The sequence below is a fragment of the Oryctolagus cuniculus genome, chromosome 1 (genome assembly GCF_051225735.1).
Source record: "Oryctolagus cuniculus isolate XC-2025 breed Fujian yellow rabbit chromosome 1, ASM5122573v1, whole genome shotgun sequence".
In the NCBI taxonomy this organism is placed as follows: Eukaryota; Metazoa; Chordata; class Mammalia; order Lagomorpha; family Leporidae; genus Oryctolagus; species Oryctolagus cuniculus.
The window spans coordinates 67,886,880-67,912,892 of record NC_142867.1 but is presented as its reverse complement, the minus strand read 5'-3'; the positions used below and the strand labels follow the sequence as shown (position 1 = coordinate 67,912,892).

General features: G+C 40.6%; 1 protein-coding gene across 3 annotated transcripts in view; it reads right to left on the bottom strand.

The window, feature by feature from the left end:
• ACER3 (alkaline ceramidase 3) overlaps positions 1-26,013 on the bottom strand; it is a 162,737-nt gene that overhangs the window by 49,581 nt on the left and 87,143 nt on the right. For all 3 annotated transcript variants that reach the window (XR_016232982.1, XM_008263685.5, XM_089331400.1), the window contains 3 exons: positions 22,984-23,036; positions 17,811-17,892; positions 12,620-12,655 (listed from right to left, as the gene is read on the bottom strand). Coding sequence is in view for 2 of the 3 variants with exons in the window: in XM_008263685.5 (XP_008261907.1) it covers positions 12,620-12,655; positions 17,811-17,892; positions 22,984-23,036 (171 nt within the window). In the remaining variant the exon portion in view is untranslated. The remainder of the gene's footprint in view (positions 1-12,619; positions 12,656-17,810; positions 17,893-22,983; positions 23,037-26,013) is intronic.

Below are 26,013 nucleotides of genomic sequence, written 5' to 3'. Positions count from 1 at the left end.
TATATTGTTTGTAAATTCTGCATCTTAAAAAACTTCTAACTCTAATAACTTATCTGTATATCCTTTAAATTTTCTATGCAAACATTTGTGAATATTTAGTTTATGAATATTGAGGATGAACTTTTCAATAATTTTTATTTCTTTTTCTTACCTTACCTTTTTCTTACCTGACCAGCACCTTCAGAAGAACTAGTAATAACAGATTATCATTTCATGCCTAATCTCAAATGAAAAGCTACAAATCACTCACCATTAAATATGTTTAATATAAGATTTTTATATTTTGAAATAATGTTTATCAGGTAAATTAGTCTCCTATTTTTAGTTTGCTAAGATATTGCTTCAAGTCATGAGTTGATATTCTTTAGCACATACTTTTCTGTGTTTCTTGAGATAATTACATAATTTTTGTCCTATAATTTTTTAAGAAGATCCCAACATTGGTTAATAGTCTAATCAACTTTATATTCTGGGATACATTCAGTGTAGTCATGATATTTTATTTTACTTTTTATATGGTAGACTTAGATTGCAAATGTTTTGCTCAGGATTTCTGCCTGCAGTTTTGTTGTTGTTGTTGTTGTTGTTGTTTGACAGGCAGAGTGGACAGTGAGAGAGATAGACAGAGAGAAAGGTCTTCCTTTTACCGTTGGTTCACCCTCCAATGGCCACCGCAGCCAGCGCACTGCGGCCGACGCACCACGCTGATCTGAAGCCAGGAGCCAGGTGCTTCTCCTGGTCTCCCATGCGGGTGCAGGGCACAAGCACTTGGGCCATCCTCCACTGCACTCCCGGACCACAGCAGAGAGCTAGCCTGGAAGAGGGGCAACCAGGACAGAAACCGGCGCCCTGACCAGGACTAGAACCTGGTGTGCCGGCGCCGTAAGGCGGAGGATTAGTCTAGTGAGCCGTGGTGCCAGCCCTGTCTGTAGTTTTAACTCTTTCATGCTGTCCTATTGATATTAAGGTCTTGCTAGCCTCACAAATAACTTGATATTGCCCATTCTGTACTCTCCATGAGAATATGTATAAGATTGTGATTATTCCTCCATTTAATGTAGGGCAGAACATTCTAGTGAAGTCATATTTATAAGGAAGCTTTCTGATCACTGATTCAATTACTTTTAATGGTTATAGGAAAATTCCTATAGGTTTTCTATTTCTTACTTTAACGAAGAAAACAGGTTTATTTCTCTTCAGAAAAATCAATGCTAGAATCTTTTCTATTACAGTGTTTCCCAACCTAGTCTGAGGCTGAATAACTTCACAGCAGCAGCTCTGGAGAGGCACCCTTCCTCCCGCCTCAGCACTCCCATCACGGAGCACCTGTTGCTAAGGATTAAGCCAAAGATTTAGACTTGGATGCCCGTAGTTGACTTCACAGTCTTCAGACTTTCAGGTCTGGCCTGTGAAGGACACATCTTAATCTGAGGGTGACAAAATGAGGGCTTCAGAACCATTTATTCCAAATCCCCTCTGCAAAATAGCCCAAGAAAAAAGGATAAGTATTTGTGTACCTCAAGGCTAAGGGTCCCACAATACTTAGCGTAGTACCCCTGGTCTAACTGCTTCCCATGGGGCACTTCCTCCCCATCTCCTGAGTTAGGCACAAAGATGCCAACACTCTCTCACAGCCATTAACACTTTCACACTTTCTTTAAGAATTTCAGATGATAATGCCTGTGTGGCTTAATTCTTCCTTTTGTATCTAGGTAAGATTGTTTTTTCCCCATATGCATTTTTTATGTCCTAGTCTAGTTCTAAAAACTATGAGAGGCCAGCGCTGTGGTGCAGCGAGTTAATGCCCTAGCCTGAAGCGCCGGCATCCCATATGGGTGCCGGTTCGAGACCCAGCTGCTCCACTTCCGATCTAGCCCTCTGCTATGGCCTGGGAAAGCAGTAAAGATGGTCTAAGTGCTTGGGCCCCTGCACCTACATGGAGACCTGGAAGAAAGCTCCTGGCTCCTGGCTTTGGATCGGCGCAGCTCCAGACATTGTGGCCAATTGGGGAGTGAACCATCGGATGGAAGACCTCTCTCTCTCTCTCTCTCTCTCTCTGTAACTCTGACTTTCAAATAAATAAATAAATCTTTAAAAAATTATGAACACATTTGAATTAAAATTTGAAACATCAGTAATAAAAAGTAATGACATCAGAGCCCAAAACCATAGCATAACGCAGTCAACAGTCTACACCTCACCTCTCCCAACTCTTTCCTTGCTCAGGAAGACACAGAGCCAATGGAAAGCCACTCCAAGATTATGTGCTCATCCTGGCAGTCACATTTCAAAACAGCAACCTAAACCAACACCAAGCTGGGCTGTGCTCTCCAGAGGAAATACAATAACATTTCTAGGCAAGGCAGCCCATAGTGGGCATGTGGCTCCCTCAAACAGCAGAGAAATCAGGAGATTAACATGGAAATCTGTGCTTTGTCTGGATATCATCAAGAATTTGTTGCAGCTCCTCATTTTCAAACTGCCCCTCCAGGCTTGGGAGCAGCACATTGGACTCTGCAATCTCTAGACAAACAGGCCAACTCAAACTTACGAAGCTTCTTTTGGAACAGCAAATTACGGACACTGGCAATGGTCTGTGTTTGAAATGACTGAAATGTGCTGTGTGGTCAAAGACATCATGAAGACCTCTGACAGTTCCGTTCATCCTCTGCCCTCTCATTCTGCTGCTTTGGATGGTCTAGAAGCATATGCAGAATTCAGAAGTGTCTCAGCTATTTCAAATGCTTTGGGAACGATGAGCTGTGTCCATGAGTCAACACCACCAGCTGCCATTGCTGTCTTGCTTATTACATTTCTACAGGTTATACATTTTTTAAGGAATCTACTTTAAAAAATAAATTTTAAAACTTATTTGCACAAATTTATCATATTCCACTAAATTTCTACACACAATAAAATGTACAATCTTTTCAGTGTATGGTTCAGTAGTTTTAAGCATGCTCACGATGTTGTGAAAGAGCCTTCAACTCCCCTTTCATCTTTGCTCCAGACCCTGGTAACCACCATTCTATTTTGTGTCTTTATGAATTTGACTGCTTTAGATACCTCATGTAAGTAGAATCACACAGAATCTACTCTTTGGCTACTGGCTCATTTCACTTAGCATAATGTCCTTAAGTTTCATCCACGTCGTAGCATGGGAGAAGATTTCCTCCCTTAAGACAGAATAACATCCTACTCTGTGTGTACACAGGTACATTTGATTCATCCATTGAGCTACTGGTAGGTATTGGGGTTGTTTTCACTGTTTGACTATTATGGTATTGAGGAAATGTGGGTATGCAAACAGCTTTTTGAGACTCTACTTTCAATATATTTTGGTAATCTCTTATCAGATAAGATTTTCAAATGCTTTTCCCCATTCTTTAGTTGCCTTCTCACTCTTTTGAATGTGTCATCTGCTGTGCAGGCTTTTAAAAATTATTTTTTATTTATTAGAAAGAGTAAGCTCTTCCAGAAACTAGGAAACACTGAGCAAACTATTTATTTAACAATGCTGACTCTCAGTTACCTCACCTATAAAATGAAGATAACAAACTATGCAGCTTTGTTGATATTTTAGTAAAATAACAAGTAAGTCAATCTACATAAACAATGTGACTAGATATACTGTAAGAAGACATATAATATCTAGCTCATATCAGATATAGTACTAAAAATGCCACTTTCCACCCTTTTTCAAATATGCTTATGTTAGTAGTTTCCTTACTCCCTAATTTGAAATAAAATGGAACAAATGAAACACAATAAAATCTAAACAAATCTGTTAACATTCTTGTTTTTCAAATTTACATGATATGCTCCTTCTTGCAAACCTTGAGGGTCAAATGAGAAGGAAGAAATATTTATACACGGATATGTCATGTCAAGAAAAAACTCTTTTAAGCAATAATCCTTAGGAGACATCTGTTTTGGCAAGATTTTAGCAATAGTGTTCCCTGAGACATCGGATGAGATCTTATCTGAGATATTCAATTACTGATTTGTTCAATAATCTGATTAAACAGGATTAACTTCTTAAACATCCCTTTTAATTACTTTTATGGATGCTTTTCTTTTTTATCTCACTTAAGATATAATGGTGCTCCTATTGAATGTTCCAGCTATGTGATTTGGACATTACCCTTTGCAAGGTCAAATTAAATAAATGGCATTTAGTTCTCATTTGATCACTTCAGATTTAATATAATAAAGGAAAACTGCTATCAGTATTTTCCTCCTCAGAGAAGCTAATCTGTTTATTGAGACAAATAATCCTGGTTGTAGCAAACACTTTAGGTATTAACCCTATCCTTCTAATTTTTTTTACAAGATTTATTTATTTACTTGAAAGGCATAGTTACAGAGAGAGAGAGACAGACAGAGAGAAAGAGGTCTTCCATCCTCTGGTTCATTCCCCATATGGCCACAATGGCTGTAGCTAGGCCGATCCGAAGCCAGGAGCTTCTTCCGGGTCTCCTACGAAGGGGCAGGGGCTTAGGACTTGGGCCTTCTTCTACTGCTTTCCCAGACCATAGCAGAGAGCTGGATCGGAAGTGGAGCAACCAGGACTCGAATCGGCGCCCCATGGGATGCTGGTGCCACAGGTGGGTACCTAACCTACTATGCCACAGCACTGACCCCTTTTCCTTATGAATTTATCTGACTACTTATCTCCCTGGACCCAACTCATATACCTCCTTTCAGGAGCTTTCCATGGTTATAACAGGCAGAAACTTATAAGTCACCTTACATACAATAGGCAGAGACTTACAAGTCACCTTACACCTTCATATGCACTCTTTTTTTTTTTTTTTTTTTTTTTGACAGGCAGAGTGGACAGTGAGAGAGAGAGAGAGAGAGAAAAGGTCTTCCTTTTACCGTTGGTTCACCCTCCAATGGCCGCTGCGGCCAGTGCGCCGCGGCCGGCGCACCGCGCTGATCCAAAGCCGGGAGCCAGGTGCTTCTCCTGGTCTCCCATGCGGGTGCAGGGCACAAGCACTTGGGCCATCCTCCACTGCACTCCCGGGCCACAGCAGAGAGCTGGCCTGGAAGAGGGGCAACTGGGACAGAATCCGGCGCCCCGACCGGGACTAGAACCTGATGTGCCGGCGCCGCAAGGCGGAGGATTAGCCTATTGAGCTGCGGTGCCGGCCCATATGCACTTTTATTATCACATTATATTATTGTTCATTGCTTGTACTTTGCACTATCTTGTATTAATTATTTTTATATTATATGTGTGAATAATATATGTTTGGGACATTTTCAGATGAGGAAATTAAGAAATAGAGACAGCAAGAAATTCATCAAGGGCCTGACATCAAGATTTCAAACTCTGAAGCCATTTTTCCTTTAGGTGAGACAATATTGTGTTTCCTTCATTTCCATTACTTTTAGGCCTTGAAAGTTATTTTAAATCTTGTCATTTACAAATTTCAAAACAACTTTTCCTAGTTTCTACATATAAGAATATCAAGAGTTACATGAAAGACTGAGAGCAACACTTGAAATTTGAACAAATAGAAGATTCTCAGAAAAAGCAGTTCTCTTAAGAATGTCGTCCAAAAAAGAATAAAGAGGGTTTTTTAAAAAGCCATGCCTACAGAGTATCAATTCTAATTACTTAACAGATCAGCAATAGGATATTCTAGATTAAACATTTGAGACAAAGGCATATTCAAGTAAAGCTTTCCAGAGCAGTGAGAAATATTACAATAAAGTACAATAGTGAGGGCCAGCACTGTGGCTCAGCGGGTTAAAGCCCTGGCCTGAAGCGCCGGCATCCCATACAGGCACCGGTTCTAGTCCAGGCTGCTCCTCTTCCAATCCAGCTCTCTGCTATGGCCTGGGAAAGCAGAAGATGGCCCAAATCCTTGGGCCACTGCACCCACGTGGGAGACCCAGAAGAAGATCCGGGCTCCTGCCTTTGGATCAGCGCAGTTCTGGCCATTGTGGCCATCCAGGGAATGAACCAGTGGATGCAGGACCTCTCTTTCTGTCTCTACCTCTCTTTGTAACTCTGTCTTTCAAATAAGTAAATAAATAAATAATTCTTTAAAAATATTATAAGTTTCAAGTTTTGAGCTACTATAGACTTGGAATTCATTTCAGAAAAAGGAATGAAAATTGTCTTTCCTATCCACGTTGTAGCAACTGCTACAAAACATCAGGACTGAAATAGATGTCTGAACACTAAAATGAAAGATTATTACAGTTGAAAAATAGAGCAAATATGCTCATTTAAAACATTTAAAGTATAATCAAAATAATATACAAAGATTTAGAATAATTTTGAGCTTTTTAAGCTTACTATAAATTTGAAGCACCCAAAACCCTGCCAGAGAAATTAATCATAATAAAGAATGACTAGACCAGAAAAATAATGACTTTCTGGTTATTTTACTATTATATTTTACTTGGCAACATCTATTATTAAGGGTGGTAATTGTATCATTTTACTCGTATTTTATAAACTATCAATTGCTGGAATGAAAGTTTAGTGCAGTTGTTAAGGCGCTTCTTAGGATGTCCGCGTCCCATATTGGAGTGCTGGGATTGAGCTCTTGCTCCACTCTTGATTCCAGCTTCCTACTAATGTGCACTCTGAGAGGTGACAGCTCAAGGAGTTGGGTCCCTGTCACCCACATGAGAGACCCGAATTGAGTTTCCTGGTTGACTTGTTCCAATCCTGGCTGTTACTGGGCATTTAGGGAGTGAGCCAGCAGATGGAAGCTCTCTGTCTCTCCCTGCCTTTCAAATAAATTTTAAAAAAATTATTGTCTTATTCTGTTTTGTTTTGTGTTGCTATAACAAAATACCTGAACTGGGTAATCTATAAAGCTCACAGTTCTGGAGGTCCACGAGCATGACACTGATCAGCTCTCGTGAGGGCCTCATTGTATATAGCTTCACATGGTGAGAGCATGAGCAGGATTCAGGGGAGCCGTCAGGCCCATAATAAGCCATTCTGAGGGGGACTAACCCGGTCTCACAAGACCTCACCCACTCCCATGAGACAGCACTGATCCCTTCATGAGGAGCCACCAATGACCTATCTTCCACTAGGCTCCACCTCTTAAAGGTCCCACCATCTCAACACTGCCACACTGAAGACCATGTTTCTAATACATGAACCTTTGAAAACCCTATGATAACATGAAGTTCTTTGATCTAAACTGTCCTCATGGTTTGGTTTCACAAAAAAAATTTTTTAAAAAGATTTATTTGAAAGAATTACAGAGAGAAGTGGGGAGAGGAAGAAGGAGAGGGAAAGGGGGATGGAGAGAGAGAGAAAGGGAGAGAGAGAGAAACATCTTCCATCTGCTGTTTCACTTCCCAAGTGGCTGCAATGGCTGGGGCTATGCGAGGTGAAAGCCAGGAGCCTGGAGTTTCTTCTGGGTCTTCCGCATGGGTGTAGGGGCCTAAGCACTGGGGCCAACTTCCACTGCTTTCCCAGACGCATTAGCAGAGAGCTGGATCAGAAGTGGAGCAGCCGGGTCTTGAACTGGTGCCCATATGGGATGCTGGTGTTGCAGGAGGCAGCTTAACCAGCTATACCACAACACTAGCTCTTCATTTCTAATGCTCTTTCTCTGTCCTGCCTCAGCCACCTTCTTCCATGGGTACACATCCCATTCTTTCATAAAATAACTTTTTCCAGGCACTGTTCTAGGCTGTGGGGATATAGCTTCTTGCTTTCATGGAGCTTGTGTTTGTATGGGAGACAAAATAAAATACATTTGAAACACACACACATACAGTGTCAGGGGCTGATACATGCCAAGAAGAAAATTAAATCAGGATAACAAAATAGAGGATGGGCTGTAATTTTTGGTAGAGTTGTCAGGGAAGGCCTCTGTGCTAAGTTAACATTTGATCAGAGACCTTAATGAAGTGAAGAAATCATACAGACAGGTGGTACCAGTATTTTAGGCAGTAGAAACAAGTGCAAAAGTCTTGAATGCTTGTTATGGTGAAACATCAAGTAGAAGGCAATGTAATAAGAGAGTGAAGAAGGGGGCAAGCAGAAGGACTTCCTCCTATTCCAACATTTTTTTAATAGCCACTTATTTATCAAATTTTAACATATATCATATAAATTTACTTGTTATAACTATAGCTTATTGCTCTGTATCATTTTATAGTATTTTTTCATCTTTTCTCAATGGATTAGTGCAACAGAAATCAAACTTGTCTCCTTACTTTCCCTTTCACTTCCTTCCTCAATCTGTAGGTAGTTCTCCAATGAGTCCTTCTTTTTTTCTAAGATTTATCTATTCATTTTAAAAAATTATTTTTTTACTTATTTGAAAGTCAGCATTACAGAGAGAGAAGGAGAGATGGAGAGAGAATCTTCTATCTGCTAGTTCACTCTCCAGATGTCTACAATGGCAGGGCTGGGCCAGGCTGAAGCCAGGAGCCAGGAGCTTCCTTGGGGTCTCCCATGTGGGTGGCAGGGGTCAAAGTCTTTGTGCCATCTTCCACCACTGCTTTTCTCAGGCCATTAGTAGGGAGTTAGATCGGAAGTGAAGCAGCCGAGATGCGAACTAGCACCCACATAGGGTGCCAGCATTGCAGGCACAACAATGGTCCCAAGATTTATTGTAAAAATGTATTTGAGGAGCCACCATTTGGAGTTTCCTATTTTATCCTAAAAATTCATGTGGTCTTTATAGTCTATTCTGTAACATTCCTACATTTGTTTTAACTTTAAAAAATGTAATCCCCTACAATATGCTAGAATAAAATAAATGTTGCAGGAAGACAGGCCATGTTCGCATGCAGTCAATGGTTTTATAATTCCTCAGCATGCTACCACATACCTTTGGGGGAACTTGTACTCCGGTTTCATGTGCAAGACTTACCAGTTCACACTTCTGTGCTTTAACATATTTCTTTCTGGGTGAAAGATCCTTTCTCAACTTGTCTACCTGGTGACATCTTTTCACCCTTCAAGACTCTCATGAAGCTCCTCTGAGTCATCTAAGCAGACAGATTATGCCCTTGTCTAAATTAGCACTGCTTTTATATTGCAGTTATTTTTACAAGTCTCTACTCCTGATTAGCAGTGAGCTCCTTGAGACCAAGTCATGTCTCATCTGCCTTGAAATATTTATATGAATTATCATTTATGAGTGCCTACTATGTGGCAAAGGTTTTATATGCATTGTCTCATTCAATTCTCAGATAATCCTAGGATTTTATGGGAGGTTATTATATCAATTTTAAAGACAAGGTATAACAATAGGCTCCTTGATAGTAGGGATCTTGTTATTTAATTCACTAAGGTTTTCTCCTGTGACTACCACAGTACCTGGAAAATTGAAAGCACTTAAAAAGTATTTGGTGAAAAATGAAGAAACCAAAATTTAGAGAGGTTAAGTAATTTGTCCAGAGTATATAACTAGTAAGGAAAGGAGACTAGATTTAAATCCAGTCTACTTCACTTAGATCTTTTTTTTTTAATATTTATTTACTTTATTTGAAATGTAGTGTTACAGAGACAGGGAGAGGCAGAGAGAGAGAGAGAGATCTTCCATCCACTGGTTCACTTGCTAAATGGCCACAATGGCCAGAACTGGGCCAGACTGAAGCCAGGAGCCAGGAGCCAGAAGCTTCTTCCAGGTCTCCCACATGGGTACAGGGCCCCAAGCACTTAGGCCATTTTCTACTTCTTTCCCTGGCACGTTAGCAGGGAGCTGAATCGGAAGTGGAGCAGACAGGAATTGAACTGGTGCCTATATGGGATGCCAGCACTGCTACACCACAGCGCTGGCCCCTCACTTAGATCTTGAAGTCTTTAATGCCTATCTCCAACTTCTGTTTCACAATTTGCTATTGAGAAAGCACACAGTAGATATCTGTTGAATGAACGGAAATCTTTTACTTTCAGTTTATTTATCTGTTCCACCCTGGAATCCCTTTACTTCTGCATTTCTCTACTTTGATTTTTAATCTCCAGGCTTATGACATAGCCACAGTGGGCATGGATTAGGCCTGGGTTCCACCTGCTTCCCTTCTTTATCAGCAAAAATCACCACTATACATACAGAAGAAAATATTTATTAATTGGAAAACACATGGATATTCTAGCAAGGGCAGTTACATTAACAGTCTTTCATTTATTATATAAACATACTGCTAAATAGGTCTGAAATACAAATAGAAAACTGATTATCATAAAATTATAAACATTAATCCAAGTTTTCAGTTTTTGTGGCTACTTTTCTATAATGGCAAACAAAAAATTATAAAAACTGAGTGTTCATATAAATCAACTTATTTCATTTTTCACACTGGATTAATAAAATCATTCTCAATGAAAGAGTATATAATGGCATTATCCCAGTTATAACAAATATAAAGTGATCATGTCCCTTCCTGCAGTATCTACTTTAATACATCTACATTCTGCTAGTCTGGAGAAAACCAAGGCACAGAAATGAAGTTATGGAATTTATTTTGAAAAACATATTTCAGTTAAATGATTATTCCGTAGCTTGAGTTTAAAGGTAACAGGGTGGGGCTGGTGCTGTGGCGCAGCGGGTTAATGCCCTGGCCTGAAGCGCCAGCATCCCATATGGGCGCTGGTTCAAGTCCCGGCTGCTCCGCTTCCAATCCAGCTCTCTGCTATGGCCTGGGAAAGCAGAAGACGGCCCAAACCTTTTGGCCCCTGCACCCGCATGGGAGACCCGGAGGAAGCTCTTGGCTCCTGGCTTCAGATCGGTGCAGCTCCAGCCGTTGCTGCCATGTGGGGAGTGAACCAGCAGATGGAAGACCTCTCTCTCTCTCTGCCTCTCCTCTCTGTGTGTAACTCTGACTTGCAAATAAATAAATAAATCTTAAAAAAAAATAAAGGTAACAGGAGAGCCAGCACTGTGTGGCGAAGATGGTTAAGCCACCACCCACGACACTGGCATCCCATGTGAGAGTTCTGGATAGAGTTCCAAGCTCCTGGTTTTAACCTGGCCCAGCCCAGGCTGTTGTAACTATTTGGGGAGTGAACCAGTGGATGGAAGATCTCTTTTTCTATATGTCTCTCCCTCTCTGTGTCACTCTGCCTTTCAAATAAGGTAAATCTTTTATAAAAGAAAAAAAAAGGGGAACTTTTTTATATAAGAAAAAATATATATTTTCAAAATACAGGACCTCTGACACTCCTGAAGAGTGCTTATTTATTTTTGTTGGCTAGTTTGTTAAAAGAATAATGACAGGAGTCAGACCAATCTAGGTAATAATCCTGGCTCTGCCCCTTGGTAACTGTGTTGCCTGGAGCAAATTGCCTTAAAATGTAGATAATAATCTCTAATTTGTAGGACTGGTGGTGAGATCAGAAGTTTGTGTAGTAATGAGCATAGTGCCAGGCACATGGTTGCATTGGATAAATAACAGCTTTCTTTAAAAAAAAAGTTTCTTTAATTTGAAATGCAGAGAGAGAGAGGGTAAGAGAGAGCTAGAGAGACATAGACAGATCTATCTTCCATTTGCTGTGTGATTCCCCAAATGACCACAACAATGGGGACTGAATCAGGCTGAAGCCAGAAGCCAGGAACTTCATTTAGGTCTCCCATGTGGGTGGCAGGGACCCAGCTACTTGAGCTATCACCTGCTTGCTTTCCAGGGTGCACATTAGCAAGAGGCTGGAATAGGGTAGAGCTGGAACAAGAACCAAGGCACTCTGATATGAGATGCCTGTGCACAAAACATCTGCTCCTAAGTAACAGCTTTTTTTCATTTAAAGTCTGCAACTTTAACTCCAGTTTCTTTATGGAACACACTTACATCATCAATTTCTTTTTTATTTTATTTTTATTTTTATTTTATTTTATTTTTTGACAGGCAGAGTGGACAGTGAGAGAGAGAGACAGAGAGAAAGGTCTTCCTTTTGCCGTTGGTTCACCCTCCAATGGCTGCCACGGCTGGCGCGCTGCGGCCGGCGCACCGAGCTGATCTGAAGCCAGGAGCCAGGTGCTTCTCCTGGTCTCCCATGGGGTGCAGGGCCCAAGTACTCGGGCCATCCTCCACTGCACTCCCTGGCCACAGCAGAGAGCTGGCCTGGAAGAGGGGCAACCAGAACAGAATCCGGCGCCTCGACCGGGACTAGAACCCGGTGTGCCGGCACCGCAAGGCAGAGGATTAGCCTAGTGAGCCACGCGCCGGCCGTCGTCATCAATTTCTATAGCAATTTCCCATGTTTGCTTCCTTCAATGTAAATAACCTCCTCCTTCAAAAATACTAAAATGTGTTGGGGGAAAATATTTAAGGAATGTGCAGTCCATCTTTTCTAGATCATAATGTCACAAAAACCCTTTTGGTGTGCAAGTGTGTAATGCTTCCTGGTTCTTTCTGCCTGTAAGAGTAACGCTGTACCTGTTTTACTGAATACCAACAACCAGCTGAATTTGAACACTGGCTATCCCAGATATATTCCTGTAACCTATACCCGGCTCCTGTAGGTACTTGAATTCACAACCTTTATTTTACACACCGAACTTTCCTAGTACATCTACCATTTCATTTCTCAAAATTTGTGTCTGCATATAATTTCTTAGAACAGGAAAACACAAGTAGACATGTATTGTTGAGCAATCAAATTGTGATAATTAAAAAAAGTTACCTGATGGAATATAGGTTCTTTTACTTTAAGGTAAACCTGCAAAATATTAGAAGAAACATATGTGAATGAAGTGCACTATGGAGAGGGGGTACAAATCTATTCCAACTATACTGCAAATTCCAACCCGATGCTGCCTCCCCTGCCTACTTAGGCCTGACTCTAGCCCTGTAAAACCAATCAGATTGGGTAACATGCCAAAGGAGGGCAGGGAGCTCTGCTCAAGTGCCAGCTCTGCCACCATAAATGAAATGTTCCAAATCTGTTGTGCATTACTCTGGCCTCCCGGTCTTTGCATCAGCACCGAGAATGGACAAGGAGACATCAATACTACTGATACGTTATGCTGATAATTTCTGCAGTAGATATATTCTACTGTAGAATAAATGGACTCAGAAACAAGAGTTAAATTTCAACTAATTCAGTTACTACATATCTTCAACAAATTTAACCAAAATACTTTTTTCATACATAGATAATGGAGAATAATGATAGTGAAGAATGATAAGCAAAAATATGTGTAACGGTGTAGTACATACTGGGTGCTCATTAGTGAAGACATTTAGAACCAACTTCTTGTGCTCTCTTTTGCTTTGCTTCCAGAATTTTCTAACTCACATGTAGTCCTAATTACACAAACTCTAGTCTCGGGTTCCAATGTCATGAGGGTAATTACGTTCAATGGTTGTTTAAGATTTAGCATGGCCAGCGCCGCGGCTCAATAGGCTAATCCTCCGCCTTGCGGCGCCGGCACACCGGGTTCTAGTCCCGGTCGGGGTGCCAGATTCTGTCCGGGTTGCCCCTCTTCCAGGCCAGCTCTCTGCTGTGGCCCGGGAGTGCAGTGGAGGATGGCCCAAAATGCTTGGGCCCTGCACCCCATGGGAGACCAGGTGAAACACCTGGCTCCTGCCTTCGGATCAGCGCGATGCACCGGCTGCAACGCACCGGCTGCAACACACCGGCCGCAGTGGCCATTGGAGGGTGAACCAATGGCAAAAGGAAGACCTTTCTCTCTGTCTCTCTCTCTCTCTCTCTCACTGTCCACTCTGCCTGCCAAAGATAAAAAAAAAAAAGATTTAGCATGAATGTATTCCCCTACAATGTTTAAATGGCATGGCATAGAGGAATCAACCACAATAAATCATGACTGCAATGACTATCATCACTTACAAGACAAATTCAAATTTCTCAGCCTGACGTTCAAATCCTTCCACAGCTCCTGCCTTCCTGCTAGGACTCACTGCTATGTTCCTATTTCCTTCTTGTCCTAGGCTCCAGGAAGTACTACGCTTCTTTAAATTTGTGTTTCATGCTTCTGTATCTTTAAATATGTTGCTCTTTACTTTGTTCAGAAATCCTCCCCATTTGCAAATATTCATCTTTTGAGAGTCACTTCCAACTATGCCTCCTTCTTGAAGCTTTTCTGATCTCTTCTCTATTTAGTAGAATCAACCATTCATCCTCCTTTCTAATATCATTGTCCAGGAATAAACTTGTCATTTATTTGTTTCTCTTCCCTACAAGACAATCATTTCTTTGATAGTAAGGATTGGACTTAAATATATCTATATCCTCATATAATAAGTAGTGATATCATAAAATTTTACATAATAATGCAATTTGGCTACAAAAGTTTTTCTTTCTGGAGAAAGTATCTACTCTTCACTATACAGAGTACAGATTATTTCCTTTAGGCACCCAGAGACCTTTAAAAATATAATGAGCATAAGATATTATATATCTACAACTCTAAACTCAGTAGGAAGAATGCTTTTAATCTGAATTCCTCATTTCAAAAATACGAATTTCTTTTTATACTGTTAGTACTATTAGATCATCATTTTTACTAATAAAACAAATGCAAAAGGTCATGTGTCTTAAATATTTATTTTTAAGAAAATGATTATGGAATGTTTACTATTTCCTAGGAACTAGTTTTTACCACTAATGTGAAAAGTATATGATTAACTATCTTCATTTTACATACAAAGAGAATTAAAGCTGAATGAGATCAATAACTTGACCAAGGTACCATAGTTATTCATAATATTGTTGAATCCAAACTCAGATATGACTGACTCCAAAGCCTGTTTCTAACTACACACCATCTCTTCACTTACGAAAGTGTCTGTTCTTGATTCTGCTATCAATTCTTTCTTTGTAAACTTGGTTGGCCAGGAAAGCCACTGACACTCTGTGGACTTTATCCTCTCTTTTTATACAGTAACATGACTTTTTTCCTTTCTCAAGTTCTGGGATTCTCTCACTATTCACCAATACGTAATTTAAACAAACGAATGTAGAAATTTTTTTTTTTTTTTTTTTGACAGAGTGGACAGTGAGAGAGAGAGACAGAGAGAAAGGTCTTCCTTTGCCGTTGGTTCACCCTCCAATGGCCGCCGCGGCCGGCGCGCTGCGGCCGGCACACCGCGCTGATCTGATGGCAGGAGCCAGGAGCCAGGTGCTTTTCCTGGTCTCCCATGGGGTGCAGGGCCCAAGCACCTGGGCCATCCTCCACTGCACTCCCTGGCCACAGCAGAGAGCTGGCCTGGAAGAGGGGCAACCGGGACAGAATCCGGCGCCCCGACCGGGACTAGAACCCGGTGTGCCGGCGCCGCTAGGCGGAGGATTAGCCTAGTGAGCCGCGGCGCTGGCTACGAATGTAGAAATTTAAGAAAACAATGTGGATGTATGTGTTCTTCCAACCTCTTATTTAATTCTGCTTCCTTCAATTAAATGCTAACAGTATCCTTGTTTAGGTTACCTGGTATTTTAGTTGAAAATTTCTATTAGCTCTCAATCTTCATTTCACTCAGAGAAATGTTACAATTTTCACTTCTAGAAATTTTTGACTCTGTGACATCAGGCTCTTGTAGCTTTTCCACATCTCCTATTAACTTGTTCTCAGTCTCTTTTGATGGCTCTGTTTCTTCCAAAGTGTCTGGTACTCAAATGCCAGTATTCCAAAGGGTTGTATTATTGTACTCTTCTTAATGGTCTATGTTTTTTGTGTCAGTTTATCAATTCCTACATTGCTAGTACTATCCAATACTCTGACAACTCCCAAATCTATATCTTCGGCCCAACCTGTTAAGATTCAGATGTTACTAATGACAGCCCCTTCAACATATTGCTAATTGAGTTTATCCCTAACCTACAACAAAACACTACTCATTACCTTCCCTGCAAAAGCTGCTCGTCCATACTATGTATCCTGACTGAAGACTCAGTCATTCCAGACAACTCCTTCCTTACTCTATTTCTGCACTATCTCATCAGTGGGTCACATGTCCTAGAGATTATTATTTATGATAGATTTTTATATTCCTACAGACCTATTACTTTAGTCTGAGTTTAATATCTTTAAAGACTTATTTATTTATTATTTCAAATATGGAGATACAGAGAGAGAAGGAGAGACACAGATATCTTCCATCCACTGGTTCATTCCCCAAATGGCTGCAATGGACTGGGCTGGGAGAGGCCAAATCCAGAAGCTGGGAGCTTCATACAGGTCTCCCATGTAGGTGCAGGGGCCCAGATACTTGGGCCATCTTCTGCTGCTTTTTCAAGCACATTAGCAGGAAGCTGGATGGGAAGTGAAGCACTGGGACTTGAACTGGTGTCCCTATGGGATATACAGCTAGCACTGCAGGTGGAGGCTTAGCTTACCAGCCCCTGAGTCTGACATCTTACAAAGCAAACGCAAGTGTCCTTGGGTCTAACTTTTAGGCCCTAATTCACCCTCCACAACCAGAGTTATCTTCTTGAAACAATCTCTGATAATGTTTTTCTCTACTTTAAACTTGTTATGGCTACACATTACACTGAGGATAAAAATTACAACTTTTTAAACATGGCATATAACAAAGGGTCTTTAAAATCTGGCATTTGATTAACTGGACTCATCACTGCTCCCCACTTGCATATGTTCTACCTGTATAAAATCTCTCCCAATTCTACTGGTGGTGATGATTTAATGAGACAATGAAAGAAAAGTACTCAGTATAATATCTGGCACATAGTAAGTAATTTAAAAATAGTTTACTGGGTTTTCCAAGGCTCTTTGTCTACGGACACAGAATACTCTAGAAATGCTTCATCACACTCTTGCCCAGGGGTTTGGAAAACTCCTAATCAGTTAAAATCCAGCTCCAGTGTCTTCTTCATAAAGCTTTCCTTGACTCCTGAAATAGGCTTTATCACTTTCCCTATAACAGTTCTTATCTCTCTATTCTAGTTATCATCTTTAGATCCAGTTCTTTGCTAACATATCTGACTTCTCTAACAGAATGAATTCCTCATGGATAGCAACTGCCTTTTAGTCATCGTTTTTTTTTCTAGTGCATGTCACTATAGATTTTTAATAAATGTTTACTGAAATGAGCATGTTTTTTACACCTAAAAAGTGTAATTCATTTGAGGAAAAAAGCACTTGGGTAAGATCAGAAGTGACTGGCTAGCTCAACTTATTAAGAAGAGATGACCGCCGGCGCCGCGGCTCACTAGGCTAATCCTCCGCCTAGCGGCGCCGGCACACCGGGTTCTAGTCCCGGTCGGGGCGCCGGATTCTGTCCCGGTTGCCCCTCTTCCAGGCCAGCTCTCTGCTGTGGCCAGGGAGTGCAGTGGAGGATGGCCCAGGTGCTTGGGCCCTGCACCCCATGGGAGACCAGGAAAAGCACCTGGCTCCTGGCTCCTGCCATCGGATCAGCGCGGTGTGCCGGCCGCAGCGCGCCGGCCGCGGCGGCCATTGGAGGGTGAACCAACGGCAAAAGGAAGACCTTTCTCTCTGTCTCTCTCTCTCACTGTCCACTCTGCCTGTCAAAAAAAAAAAAAAAAAAAAAAAAAGAAGAAGAAGAGATGACCTATCAAAATAGTCACAGCAAGCCCAACAGAGCAGAACCAATCTCTTGTTTTTAACAAATAGGAAGTAATATGTCCATCCATGATAAAAGTTAATTTTCTTGCATTGCTATTACTTTTACAAAATCAAATTTTAAAAACTTACTTCAGTTTTACAGTGAAAAAGAAAACTTGAACAGGAAACAAAGGAGCACATCTGTGAGATATTCCAGTTTTGTGCAGGAACATTTCAGTTTGAACAGGATGTAGCAAACAGTGGAAGTAAAATGTGCCAAACTCCACAAATGGCTAATTCACATACTTAATCTGTGAGAAACAAAATATGACTTACTGTGGTTACTATTAAACTGAATAGAACTAAGGCAAAAAGCAGATGGTAGTTTACAGAGTTCTTGCTCTTGAAACATTCAAACCTTTAAAAAAAAGAGAGAAAGAAATTTTTTTAGGAATATGTTACTAGGAACATAACTAAAATGCTGCTATATCACTCGCCTATGTGCCTCTGTGATCTAGTTGAACTCATCACTTCTTGGTGTGGTATAACTAAGCAGCTAGTTTAGGTCTGAATGAGCTGGAAGTTCTTGCAAGTCTCCCAATGTAATCTTTATCCATCAACCAAAGACACCTCTTTCCCAAGATGCCCCTGTGTCTCATCTGGAGACAAGGAGAGGCATTAGGATAGGTGAATATGAAGCTATACATGAAGTTTATGGAGGGATCATAAACTTCCCAGATGGCTTCATGCATAGTAAGGCATCATCTCCCACCTCATAAAAGATACTTGGGGTGGGGGGGAGCAGGTGGTGCTGTGGCATAGCGGGTAAAGCCGCCGCTTGCAAGCCAGCATCCCATATGGGTGCCAGTTAGAGACTCAGCTGCTCCACTTCTGATCCAGCTCTATGCTATGGCCTGGGAAAGCAGTAGAAGATGGCCCAAATCCTTGGGAGACTTGTAAGAAGCTCCTGGCTCCTGGCTTCAGATCGGTGCAGCTCCAGCCATTGTGGCCATCTGGGGAGTGAACCAGTGGATGGAAGACTTCTCTTTCTCTCTTTCTCTCTCTCTCTCATTTTTTCTCTCTCTCACTTTTTTCTCTCTCTCTCTCTGCCTCTCCTTCTCTCTCTGTGTAACTCTTTTAAGTAAAATAAGCAAATTTTTTAAAAAACGTCTGAGAATGGGAGAAAGTACTCTATTTTGCCTTGGACCATGGTTGGAGATGGTACTCGGGTTTCCCACCCCATTTTGTGCAACTCTCTGGCCCATTCAGAATGGGTATTTCTCTGTGTGGGGTGGCCCACACTCATATATGAATGTATGCTTTCTCTCTCATCATTCAATAAATAATGTTTTTATTTGTGCACCCATGTAATTGTCTTCACATACAATTCTTATCTATGTGTGAAATAAGAACTTGGAATAAATATTAATATGCTCCTGCCCACATTATTCCCACACATATTATTATTTCAGAAAATCTGCACTGTCGATAGCCTCCAAGAGTAGATATCAGGAGTCGTAGACATCTGACTTACATGGGAAAAAGAGGCTGTCTCCTGAAATGAGAGTTTGGCAGCCAGAGATTGAATTAGGTATAGAGAGTCAAAATAGAGAAATAGGTGAACTTAAGGTCTGAGTCTGTTGTTTAGGGACAAAGTGCGTGAATGAATGAGCAGAGAAGAAATCTGCAAGGAAAGGAGATTCAAAGACTGGAAGCCATGTAGAGAGGAAGGAATGCAGCAGAGGGAGGGAAGAGGCTGCTCTTTCAGTTCTGGTGAGGTAAGGTGGTATTTCCTGCTACTAGGATCCATATAATTTTCTCTTATCCTTAAAAAAAAAAGTCTTTCTTAACTCCAGCTAGCTTGAGCGGGTTTCTTTAATCTTGCAACTAGTGATCCCTAACTAAAGAACACTATTCTAAAAGTGATTTTATTGGGGCCAGAGTTGTGGTATATTAGGTTAAGCCTCTGTCTGCCATGCTAGCATCCCATATGGGTGCCAGTTCAAGACTCAGCTGCTCCATTTCTGAACCAGCTCCCTGCTAATGTGCTTGGGAAAGCAGTAGAAGATGGACCAAGTCCTTGGGCCCCTGCACCCATGTGGGAGAGCTGGAGGAAGCTCCTGGCTCCTGGTTTCGGATCAGTGCAGCTCCAGCCATTGTGGCCATTTGGAGTGTGAACCATTGGATGGAAGACCTCTCTCTCTCTCTCTCTCTCTCTCTCTCTCTTTCTTTCTCTCTTTCTCTCTTTCTCTCTCTCTCTCTGTGTAATTCTTTCAAATAAATAAATAAATCTTTAAAAAAAATTTTAAAAAGCAACACTTTTAAATGACATTTAAAGTTTTAAATAGCATTTAAAGTTTTAAAAAAGCAGTACTTTTAACTAGTATTCCAAATCACAAAAAAAACCACAGTTAAATTTAACAAAGTAGATTTTAAGACCAATGCACTGAAAACCACAGAACACCACTGGAATAAATTAAAGACATAAATGAGAAATTATGCCACAAATACGGTTTGAAAGGCTTAATATTGTTAAGATAACTCTCCAAATTGATCAATAGAGTTAATGTAATCACAATCAATATTCCTGCACATTTAGAGTCATTTTAGCTGACTAAAATTCATGCAGAAATGCCAATTACTTAGAATTTCTGAGCTTTTTGCAAAATAACAAAATTAAATGATTTACTGATCTCAAAATTTACAAAAAAGCTACAATAGCAAGACAGTATTCTACTGACATGAGGATATACACAGCAATCAATAGAACAGAAAACAGAAAATAAATGCCAAGATAATTTAATGTGGAAACAGTAGTTTCTTCAAACCATGGTTTTAGAACAATCAGATAACTGTAGGGAAAAATCTAGCCCTTGGCCTCATCTTATATTCATATACCAAATTACTCAAAATGGTTCATGAACCTAAATGTAGAACCTAAAGTTAAAGAAACTTATAGAAAATAAAAAACAGAAAATATTTTTTGCCCTGAGTAAGATAAAGATCTCCTAGGACACAAAAAGCACTAGTGTAATTTTTTTATAAAGTAGATTTCATAAAAATTTAAAACTGTTGTTCTTCAAAGGATACCTTTAAGAAAATGAAAAGGTAATTCCCATATGGAGGAAAACATTTAAAATAGAAACATCTGACATGTCCTAAATCCAAAAATACAACAAACTTTTACAATTCAATAAGAATAAGTATCAATTCAATAAGAATAACCCTAATGTTAGCTTGTAACATCCTTACAACAAGTTACTAACTCTGTGCTTCACTTTGTCTATAAAATGGGAATAATACCCATTTATCTTAGACCACTGTTGAGAATTAGAGATGCTGCAGCACAATACAAAGTCAATAAATATTTCCACTTATTAATATTCTTAATCACTTCCTTTCTTTTTTAAAAAAGATTTACTTATTTATTTGACAGGTAGAGTTACAGAGAGAGAGAGGAAAAGACAGAGAGAGAGGGAGAGGCCAAGAGAGAGATCTTCCATCCCCAGATGGCTGCAATGGCCATGGCTGGGCCAGGCCAAAGCCAGGATCCAGGAGCCAGGAGCCCCATCTGGGTTTCCCTTGTGAGTGCAGGGGTCCAAGCACTTGGGCCATCTTCTGCTGCTTTCCCAGATGTATTGGCAGGGAGCTGGATTGGAAGTGGAGCAGCCAGGAATTGAACTGGTGCTTATACGGGATGCAGGCAGTGGCTTAATTCTCTATATCACAATGCCAGCCCCAATCACTTATTTTTCAAGATTGATTTTATTTCCCTAACACTCGGGAAGAGAAAATTAGCTTGTTATTGAACTAAATGGGAAATGATCCATGAAGGAAACTTTGGACTGGAATGGTTTGTAAGCTGTTACATTGTTCTCTTCTATGTTTTTGACCAGTCAATCAAAATAAGCATATTTATGAAAGCATTTACTTTTTTTTAGAATAAGAAGTTTATACAAAATAGCATCAATTTAATAAATAAGCTCAAAGCCAAGAGAAGAGTAAAATGATTCAATCACTATACAACTAGAAATGCACTCCTTTTTTCTGAAGAGTTTCTATTAACATAAAAAAAACTTTATCTAAAAAATTGTGGCCTACTATAGAAAAATTTTTTTTAAATTTGTACACAGTCTTTACTCAAGGAAATATTACTTAGGATAATACCTGTGACACAGGGAGGTGGAGAAAGCTGAGCCACCTGGAGCTAATGGTTCCTATTATCTCAAGACCTACAGGATACTGGTTTGGTGCCCCTTGCAGTAAAGATAAGCAGACCTCCTGATCAGACCAGGCTCAGACCAGTTGAGAAGGGGCCAAATCTGAACTGCATTGTTCTATAGCTCATTATATGCCAACTGTTATACACTACCAGGCTAAATGACACAGATACCAGCTGCCAGGACAGGAAACATTGAATCATATAAAGAATGAAAAGAGGAGGAAGCTTAGACTTTGGGAAACTGCCCATCTATTTCCCAGGAAAACCATGAATATTCCTCATCTTCATTAGAATGCAGCTCTCCTTTTATTAAATGACTCACATAATGTTAAACACAGTTCAGAGATGAGGCTACATCCCTCTGTGAGGGCTCCACACCTCTGTGTAGGCTCCACTTTCTGGAGTGTGTATCTTTGCTTTCTCAACAAAACGCTTGCTGCTCGCTCTTCTCAGACTCATGCCTGAATTCCTTCTTGAAGTGAAGTCAAGGACCTGGGTACCAGGGAGCCTTCCTATACCTCCTAGTTAAGTTTCTACCCCACCATAACATTATTTCCCTTTGAGACCAGGATGCCTTGCAGTCAACAGTTCTTCCTCAGGCTAAACTGTTAGGACCAGTAGAGGCAAATCTCATTATAATCTAATTTCCAAGCCCGATGACACAACAGCACCACAAATGGTTGACAATTACCACGATAACCACCAGAAGAGATTTTAAAAGGAAAAAAAGAAGGTGGCTCCTCTATTCTAATAATTATGTCGCCCCTTTCCCAGAAGATCTATGAATATTCTTCCCACTTATTGGTACATCCCTCCCCCTCATTCCTGTTGCCCTGCACCTATGAATCCTTAGCCCCCAGCAGTGGAGAAGTGGCTGGTGTACGAGGCTCCCACTTCTCCATTTCTTTGCCACTGAATAAAGCTCGTGCTGTTGATGCTCAGCTTTGGTTTCATCACTAGCTTTGTGACACTGAATGCACAAAGGACCCAAATTGAAGTCCCACTCCACATAATAGGGCCGCCCAACAAAGGGGATAACAAATGCAAATTATGCAATGTAAGTCAAATCAAGACTCTAACTAAATTGTTTACAGGCTTTTGAGATCACAAAAGTTAATCAACAGCATTATCATAATGTCCCAGAATTTATACTCTATTTTAATAATATAAAATTTATAATCTATATGATTATACTCATCTAGTAATATAACTGGGCTGGCTATATTAATTCACTGTGTAACAAATATAAGTTTTAAAATAAATTGAATTTTAAATATAAGTACTTACATACAGTACACAAATATGCAACAGCTGTAGATCATTGGAAGCTCATCCAACAGCTACAAGAAACAGAAAGATAGTAGGGTTGAATATCACTGAACTGCAAATAATTATACAAATTACAATAAAACATCAGAACGACTAAGACTGCCACATCATATATTTTACTAATTTTTTAAAAATTTATTTGGCAGGTAGAGTTACAGATGGTGAGAGAGAGAGAGACAGAGAAAAGTCTTCCTTCCATTGGTTCACTCCCCAAATGGCCACTACAGCCTGTGCTGTGCTGATCCGAAGCCAGGAGCCAGGTGCTTCTTCCTGATCTCTATTTTACTAATTCTTTAACATATTTATTATCATCTAATTACTCTGAGATTTTTTTTTTTTGACAGGCAGAGTTAGACAGTGAGAGAGAGAGACAGGGAAAAAGGTCTTCCTTCCATTGGTTCACCCCTCAAACGGCAACTACAGCCAGCGTGCTGTGCCGATCCGAAGCCAGGAGCCAGGCACTTCCTCCCGGTCTCCCTTGTGGGTACAGGGCCCAAGCACTTGGGCCATCCTCCACTGCCTTCTCAGATCACAGCAGAGAGCTGGACTGGAAGAGGAGCAACCAAGACAGAATCCAGCACCCCAACCAGGTCTAGAACCCGGGTGCTGGCACTGCAGGTGGAGGATTTGCCTATTGAGTTGCGGCACCAGCCTCTGAGAATGTTTTTGAACAAAAAAGATTATCTACTCATCTGTCCTAAGGTACACACCTATATAGGATATCTGACTCCCTGCTCCTAGAAGGCAGCCTTGTAATTGTGCTGCTCATATTATTATAATACAAATTAGGATATCATACTTCCAGGAATAAAAGAAGTTTACCATCCATAGGTCCTATCAGTATCCTTTTGCATGTCCCTTCCTATAGCTCCTGCTAAATAAAAACTACAGGAGGCCATCTATTTAGACCAAAGGCCTGCAGTGAGCCCCCACAGATTAGGCTAAAAATAAAAGTCATTCCTTAAATCAGGATTTAAGAGATAAAAGCCAAATTTTCCAAACAGGCCAGTTTCAAGTTGCATGAAAATGAAGGTCCTTCTGCCCTAATTCTTACTCAAAAGGGGGGGGGGCTGAAATAACATCAAGTCAGTCAATTATTTTTTTATTGTTCTTCCCTTATGCTTTCTTCAGCCTTTCCCTGTCTATAAAATCAACCTCTTCTGCTCTGCTCATAACACTTTTTTAAAAATGTCATCTTTAATTTATTTGAGGGGGAGGGGAACAGAGGAAAAAGGAGGGAGGGAGAGACAAAGAGAGAGAGAGATCTTCCATCCATTGGTTAACACCCCAAATGCCTGCAGCAATAGGAACAGGGCCAGGCAAAGACCAGCAGCCAGGAACGCCATCCAGGTCTCCCATAGGGCTTGCAGGGACTCAAGTGGTTGGGCCATGAGGAAGGTGGAACTCTAACCCAGTCATTCAGATATGGGATGTGGGTGTCCCAAGCCGTGGCTTACTTAACCCACTGTCACAATGTGAAGCCCCGTCAGAACACTTATACTATTTTATGGACTTAAGTGTTGCCCAATTCTATTCAATTGAAAATCAAGCCAACTAAGATTATTAAGCTAAATTTTTTCTTTGACATACTTTAAATGGATAATATGTACAGGAACTCAATCCAGGTCTCCTACATGGGTGGCAAGAACCCAGGCATTTGATCCATCACTGCTGCCTCTCAGGGTCTGCATTTGCAGGAAGCTGTTGCCAGGCATTGATCTCAGGGACTTGGATGTGGGGTGTGAGCATCTTAACCTCTAGGCTAAATGCTTTTCCCTCCTATGCTTTAACAATAGGTTCAGGCCATAAATATCTGCTCAAATCTTTAAACATTCCTATTTTGTTACGAGAGCTATAACTGCAAAGGCACGTGGGCATGTGTAGAAGGAAAAATATAATCTGTGGAACCAAGGAGACAGGAGCATGACCAGAACTTATACATAAGGGGTCCACTTTATCACAAATGGCCTGATCCCAGCCCCTCCAATCCGAACTTGCCTTGCCAGTGTTTCTGCATATCAGATTTCCCTAGGCAATTTGTAAAACTTCCCCCAGATCTCCAACTGAGGAGAAAGATTTGGATGTTACCACTGTCTCCATGTGGTCAGACATACAGAGAAAGCCTTCTTTTTTCCAAAGAAACCAGGGTCACAGATTGGTTCATTTGTTTACTGGGTAGAGACCACCCTCATTTGGGAGCAGTAATAGTAATTATTGCCTTTATGTATTAAACTGCATGCTGGAAACTAAGCTAGTCAATCCAGACAGGTTATTTATAAACTGTGAAGTTATTTCTAAACTTTGTTACCAGATATACACTTAATTAATTCTTTAGTAACACATCTGTTATGTGCCAAACAATGTTAGAAGCTGAGGATACAGTAATAAACAATGAAATAGGGGCCAGCACTGTGACAAAGTAAGTTAATTTCTGCCTGCAGTGCTGGCATCCCATATGGGTGCTGGTTCGAGTCCCAGCTGCTCCACTTCCGATCCAGCTCTCTGCTATGGCCTGGGAAAGTAGTAGAAGATGGCCCAAGTGCTTGGGCCTCGCACCCATGTGGGAGACTCAGAAGAAGCGCCTAGCTCCTGGCTTCAGATTGGCTCAGCTCCAGCCATTGTGGCCATTTGGGGAGTGAACCAGTGGATGGAAGACCTTTGTCTATCTGTCTCTCTCTCTCTCTCTCTCTCCCTCTCTCTCTCTCTCTGTAACTCTACCTCTGAAATAAATAAATAAATAAAATCTTTAAAAAAAAAAACAATGAAATAAAAGGAATGACAAACGTGATTAAAAACAAATGGAGCACAATGAAAAGCTGTGTTCACTGAGATTATGAAAACAGAGAAAATTCTAAGAACAGTTTTCAACATTTTGAGTTTGAGGTATTTGTAAGACAGCCAAATGTCCAGATATTGTTCACTTGCTTGTTTTTGAAAAGCAACTAGACTGAACTGAATATATATATATATTACAGAGCATTAACTTTA